This window comes from Pteropus alecto, unplaced genomic scaffold, assembly GCF_000325575.1.
Source record: "Pteropus alecto unplaced genomic scaffold, ASM32557v1 scaffold5, whole genome shotgun sequence".
NCBI lineage: Eukaryota > Metazoa > Chordata > Mammalia > Chiroptera > Pteropodidae > Pteropus > Pteropus alecto.
In genome coordinates this window covers 28,873,853-28,880,163 of record NW_006441953.1, presented here as the reverse complement: position 1 = coordinate 28,880,163, position 6,311 = coordinate 28,873,853, and the positions used below count along the sequence as shown (strand labels likewise).

Below are 6,311 nucleotides of genomic sequence, written 5' to 3'. Positions count from 1 at the left end.
CCCTGCCTGTGACCTGCCACACTCTACTGATTACGCCTGGGTGTGAAGGAGAAGCAGGAGGCCCCCAACCAGCTGCTGTGTGCCAAGACCCCGCAGCCCAACGGGCCTGAAACACCTATCAGGTCTCGGCAGGTTTCCCCTATAACTGACCACCTGGCAAGTCCCAGGCACACGGCTCCTCCCTCCAAGGCACCTAACGCCCACCAGGCCAAGGACAGGGGTCTAATCAGAGCCCCAGCAGCCGAGCACCCCCTCTAAGCAGACTGATGGGGGCCCGGACCCCCCAGAAGCTGCTCGCACTAGAGAGCCAGGACCAGCCCCGCCTGGCGTCAGCCTCAGGAGGGCCCGGCTCGCAGAGGCAGACAGGGGCCTCCGGCCACCAGGAGACCCCCACAGACCCAGGCGCTGTGTGCCACTGCCCTAACTCCGGCCTCCTTCTGGCTCACACGCAGCGGCATCAGCACCAAGCACCCTTGGGAGACACCCTTGTGGTGGGAGAGAGGACACGTTTCTTTTCTGACAACGGTTAACAGCCCACGAGATTCCCTGAGCTGACCAGCGGAAGCAACAGCCCTGTCCTGGGTGGCAGGGACAGAGCAGCCAGGCCCAGGGGCTGACAGATGTGGTGCGGCCGGGGATGGACGCCTGGGGCCCTGTGGGGTGACAGCCCACGGGCAGCTGCTCCTTGGACAGAGGAGGTTGGCTGACGGCAAGGCCTGGATCCCCCGCAACACAGCTGAGGGCCAGCGCCGTGACTTTCCCCGGCCCCCGCGGTCTCAGGCTGCTGTGCCTGCACCGCACCCTCACTGCAGTGGACTGGGAACCTCGTGTCCTCAGGGCCGACCATACTGGATCAGCCTGTCCAGTCACCACTGCCACCAGTGCCTCCATCCTGGACGGGATGCAGCGAGCACCCAGCTGACGGCTCCAGGAGCCAGTCACACAGCTGAAAGCAGCTGGGAGGGCAACGGGTGGGGAGTGCTGTGGCCTGCCACCGGAGTGGCTTCAAATGACCCTCAGCTGCCAGGACGGGGTGCACATGAAGCCTGGCTGTGAAACCCCTCTCTCGAAATCATGGCTCAGAGTCCTTACAGAGGGTCACCCACTGGAGGCCCCAGAGCAGGTGAGCCCCACTTCAGATGATGCCTCCACCCCTGGCAGAGGTGGGGTCTGCAACAGGTGGCACCAGGGCCCCAGAGGACGTAGGAGCTCCTGGTGTGGCTCTGTTTCCTGCGATGACAGAGTCCCCAGGGCTGACAGGGAGAGGGCGTGACTCCCACCCAGGAGCCACCAGTGCACACCCTGGTCATCGTATGGCCTGAGTAAGCGTTCTGGATGATGGAGACAGGTCCTCCCATCCTTCCAACTGTTCCCTGCTGCCCAGACTCCTGGCTGGCGCCCGAGGCCTCCGTCACCGCTCCATATTCATTCTCACACTCCCCAACCCCTGCAGAACCTGAGGACCGCCCCCCCTCATTGCCGGGCTCCAGCACCCCACAACGGCCAGGCCCAGCTCCAGGCTCTCGCTGGCCGCCCACATCTGCAGCATGTTCCACTCACCGCGTTTGGGGCTCAGCATGTCACAACTTGCGAGGTCCTGAGGGAGGGCGAGGGCCCTTGGCCTCCCACCCACCTCTGCTCAACTCACAGCCCAAAATGCAACCAGCACCTGCTGCCTGTTCAAAACCCCCAGGGCCGGGCCTCCTGTCGCACCCCCTTGGGCTCGCCCCACTCCTAGGCAGGCGCACCTCTCCCCCTGCCTCCCCTAAAGGCGGGGCCCGCCCCCCGCACCTCCTCACCTTGATGACCCGCAGGGGTTTGCTGGGGTTGTTTTTGTCCAGGTAGTTGATGTACCCAGACAGGGAGATGCTGAGGAGGTGGTCATTCTGCCACAGGCAGCCCAGCTGCTGGTCCAGGATGTTGGAGCCCATCGTAAACGTGTTGACGACAGAGTTCGCGCTGACGTCCCAGACTTTGGAGGTCTTGTCTCCAGAAGCAGAAAGCAAGTGGGTGCTATCAGGACTCCAACTTATCTGCTCAGACGAAACACGTGTCGCACGTCAGACAGTTTCAGTGGGAAGGGGCCTCAGAAAGCAGCTGTGCCCAGCCCCCACATCTGAGCGGGGAGAAGCCGGGAGGCAGTGGGCAAGAATGCGACGCGCGTCCAGGCCACGTCACCTGTTTTATGTGACCCTGAAGCTCTGTCCCACCACACCTACTTTAAAGCTTCTAACTGTAAAAGCCGTTCAAATGACTGCAAACACCCATAGGACCCAGCCACAGCCACAGCCACCAGGCAGCCCGAAGCCACACTCACGGCGTAAACGCCTCCGTCGTGAGCCTTGCCTCCTCCCAGGGCGCACACCTTCTCGCCCGTCTTTCCGTCATAGATGTATATCTTTGAAGAAACAAAGGCGTGCGTGGGTTATCTGTGTGTGAGCGCTCTCAGCAGTCGGCTGGCTAAGCGAGCGCTTATTCACCTGTCGGCGATAATGGAGTTCCCAACTGGGACTCAAGAGAGTTAATCTGAAAAAAGCGCCCACAGATGAGATTTGAGTTCCACTTAAAAGCAGGGAGAAGGAGCCGCGTCTCCTGTGCTTTGGCGAAGCCCGGCGACCGAGCCTCGTTCTGGGGCGAGGAGGAGGGTGACACCTATGTGCAGCACGGAGACTGGCTCGGCAGGTCCATCTGCTCTGAGTGGCAGAGGACGATCAGATGAGCCCCCTCACTGCAGGGCCCCCCAGCCCAGCCCCAGCCCCAGCCCTCACCTGGCCATCGGCGCTGGCCGTGGCAAATCTGTTCCCGTCGGGAGAGAATCGCACGCAGTTGACGAAGCGGCTGTGGTCCTGTGGGAAAGCAGACAGTCATCCCTCTGGCCACAGGAGGCTCAGGAAACTCCTGCATGATGCGCACGCCTGCTGCGGAAGCTGCCGCTACTAGTGTGAACCGCCAGGGCACAGGGAGACTCCGGAGCTCAGCAAGTCCCAAGCGGCTCCTGACAGCTGGGAGCGCCGCTTCCGCCTGCCCGTTCGCCCCGGCCCAGGCCTCTCTGCCTGGAAGGCTCTCCGTCCCCAGCTGAGCCGCCCTCTGCTCCTCCTGGAGTCCCCAGGCCTGGCCCAGGCCCAGCACACAGCAGGTGCTCCTGGGGGAACTACTGAGCTTTCACAGAAATTCATCAGTGGTGACGACCTTCATGAAGAATAAAAATCTGCGTGGGAAATGACCTCCAAAGGCAATTCCCTTGCCTGAGCAATACTCATTTCCTCCTCAATCAAGCGTCTGCGTCAGAGAAAGATCCTCGAAAACCCCCAACGCAAAGGCCCCCCTCCCGCCGTGGCTGCAAGTGCGCATCAGCATCGACTCTCTTAAAGGGGTGGGGGGTGAACTACACATCCGACCTTCAGGAAAAGCACTCGCCTGTCGCCTGCCCCCACAGTCCCCTCCAACATCAAGAACTGATGATGTTATTTATGTTTCTTAAAACATACAAAAAAGTGCAACTGAATTCTAAATGCAAGGTGTTCGTGTGGAAGGGCCTGTGATGTCACAGGTTACGTCGTGATCCAAAAAGACCGCAGTCCTGTCACCTGCCAGTGTGAAACAGGGACTGGCGGATGTGACTGAGCTAAGGTGAGGTCGCGAGGGTGGACCCTGCTCCAATGACCGGAGTCCTCATTAGGAGACAGGCTGACCGGGCAGAGGGAAGGAGCCATGTGGAGGCGGGGCAGACCCCGGGGTTACGCGCCCACGAGCCAAAGAGCGCCCGCTATCAGCACCTGGAGATGAGGAAGGGCTCATGGGAGCGTGGCCAGGCCCACACCGCAGTTTCAGACTACTGGCCTCCAGAACTGGGAGAACCAATTCCCGCTGTGTGATCAGCCCAGCTGGCAGTCCCGTTATGGCTGCCCCCGGAAACAGTCGACCTGATGGCCTTCAAGCAAACCGTGTTCCTTACAATGGTGAGGAACCCAGGCCGGGAAGGAGAAACGGGGTGAGGGTCCACCATCTGTGAGCGAGGGATTCCCCAGGGCAGGCGGCACTGGCCCCACAGAAGCACGTGGTTCAGCCCAGGGCTGCTCCCCTGCCAAGACCCCCTCCCTGCCAAGACCCCCAGGCCAGGTGCTCCCAGGCAGCTCAGACTGCACGCAGCCTCTCTGGCCTGGGGATGCGACCCCAGGGCCCAGGCACAGAGCCAGCTGGGGTCTCCCACCCACCACCTATTAAACCATCTCCTCCAATGACAAGGCCAGAGGCAACTGTGCTTCATCTGGCCCCAGGACCCGTCCTCAGGGTCACACCCACCCACAGGGGGTCAGGCCCAGCCTGCTGAGGAAGATGAAAGCCTGAGAATTCTAGGCAGCCAAACAAGGGTGACCGATCGCTGCTGACATGCACAGCTGGGCGGCCACCTGGTAGGTGAGCACGTCGCCCCACAGCCCTGTGGGACAGGAACTGAGGGGCACCGGCACCCTGACGGGCCAGCCCTTTGCCACCCACCGCTTCCCAGTGCTGAGGCTCCACTGAGTGACAGGCAAGTCCGTAAGGTCAGGTGACCGTGAGGCCCCTCCAGTGTCCCAGCTCGGCTGTGGCTCTGGCCTTTCCGGCTTCCTGTGTCACTCTCCATTTGGCAGGACGACCCTCGTTCTCAGGTATGTGCCGTTTTCGGCCGCCCTGGGCACATGGTCTGGAGGCCAGTGTTCCCAGCAGGGGTGACCCAGAGTGAAAACGAGTCGACTCTCCAACCTGGCTCCAAGGCCCCCCACCCCCCCAACCACCCGGCCTCCGCCACTGCCGCATGCCCACTGCCCGCTGTCCACGAGGGGCCACGGGGCCTCCAGGCGCCCAGTACGAGACAACCAGGCCCAAGAGGCTGGGCTATAAGCAGCTGGCCTCCAGTTTCTGTGCCAGAGCTCTCGACTGCCCGGCTCTGGGCCCCAGGAGAAGCTCCCCAGAGGTCAGACCCTTAAGTTCCCGGGAACCGGCCACCATTCTGCTGTCACCCAAGGCTGCAAGGGAGCCAGCTGCACACCAGGGCCCACACCACCCTCCCCGGGGCCAGCGGTGGTTCAGAGCCAGTGGGACAAGGCCATCCACGTGCCCTCTCGACCCTCAGAGCCCCCCTGGGCGAGGCAGGCAGGCACTGTTCCCCCTGCATGTGTCTGCTTCTCGCCCCGACCTTTCCACTCCCCCATAGGACCCTGTGCTGGGCAGACCAGGAAGGCGGGGCTCCCTAAGAAGCGGAGTGCCAAAAGAGCTCCCCCAGTGGAGCAGACCTCGGGGCTATCAGGGGTGCTACGGTGGGCAGAAGGAACGGGCTGCGAGCCCCAGACACGCTGCGCTGTTCCACTCCCCTCAGACTGCAGCGTCCCCGTGCCCCTGGACGAGCCGGCTCGCAGCAGTCAGGACGCCCCCCTGAAGCCCCGGACGCCAAGGCCGGCACCCGCCCATCTCAACACGGCCAGAGTGACCCTGTCACGACGCTGCCACCTCCTGAGTGCCTGTCGCATCTCTGGATCCGCCTCCTCAGTCACAGCGCTCAGCAGCCTGACGTCACAGGGACACAGCACATAAAGCGCACAGCACGTGCTGACGTGTCTATGGTCTGTCTCCCCACCAGGACGCCCCGCCCAGGCCCTAGAACAAGGCAAGCTTCGGGGGGCGGAGAGGACTGGCTAGGGCCGAATGGGGGCTGGATGGACAGACAGATGTCTCACTGAGTGACTTTAGAAACTCCTGTCAGCTTTTCCTGCGATTTGAGCCAAGTGTCTGAATGAGCAGGAGACTGATGTCTGCTCCTGAAATAGCCTATCTGGAGGGAGGGAGGCTGAGCAGCACGTTAACCGGAAGAAGGAGGCTAAAAATAGCCAGGTGCACGGGAGGCAAGGCCGGGCACAGAGAAGGACCAGTCTGGGGAAGCACATGGGGGTTTGAACTCGGGGGTTCAGACCTTTTCCTCCTCGACCGGCTCAGTAGGGCCACAGAACCATCCCGCAGGCCCAGCCTCCACCGTCAGGCTGTCCCCCAACGTGGAGGGTCCTAGGCAGCTGGTCCACTGCCCGCCCTTCAGTCACAGCCAGCACTCACGGAAGCTCCCAAACACCCCCGCTGTCAGGACCTGACCCACCACCATGACCTGCCCTCCCTCCACCTGCCACCACTGAGAAAACCAGGACATGAAGCAATCAGCTAATGATGAAGGCAGGCACCTGAGCGTGTCACCGATAGGGACAGAGTGCCACCGGGCTCCATGGCCTGACTCCAGCGTGCACAGGCGGACCAGCCACTCAGCTCAGGTGTCCCCTCTGGGAGCC

At 62.4% G+C, this 6,311-nt stretch overlaps 1 protein-coding gene across 1 annotated transcript in view; it reads right to left on the bottom strand.

The window, feature by feature from the left end:
- Positions 1 to 6,311, bottom strand: part of WDR1 (WD repeat domain 1) — a gene marked incomplete at its 5' end in the record, with an annotated part of 38,006 nt that overhangs the window by 14,283 nt on the left and 17,412 nt on the right. Inside the window, 3 exons of the mRNA XM_025051834.1 lie at positions 1,800 to 2,033; positions 2,318 to 2,398; positions 2,769 to 2,846. Coding sequence (XP_024907602.1) covers positions 1,800 to 2,033; positions 2,318 to 2,398; positions 2,769 to 2,846 — 393 coding nt within the window. The remainder of the gene's footprint in view (positions 1 to 1,799; positions 2,034 to 2,317; positions 2,399 to 2,768; positions 2,847 to 6,311) is intronic.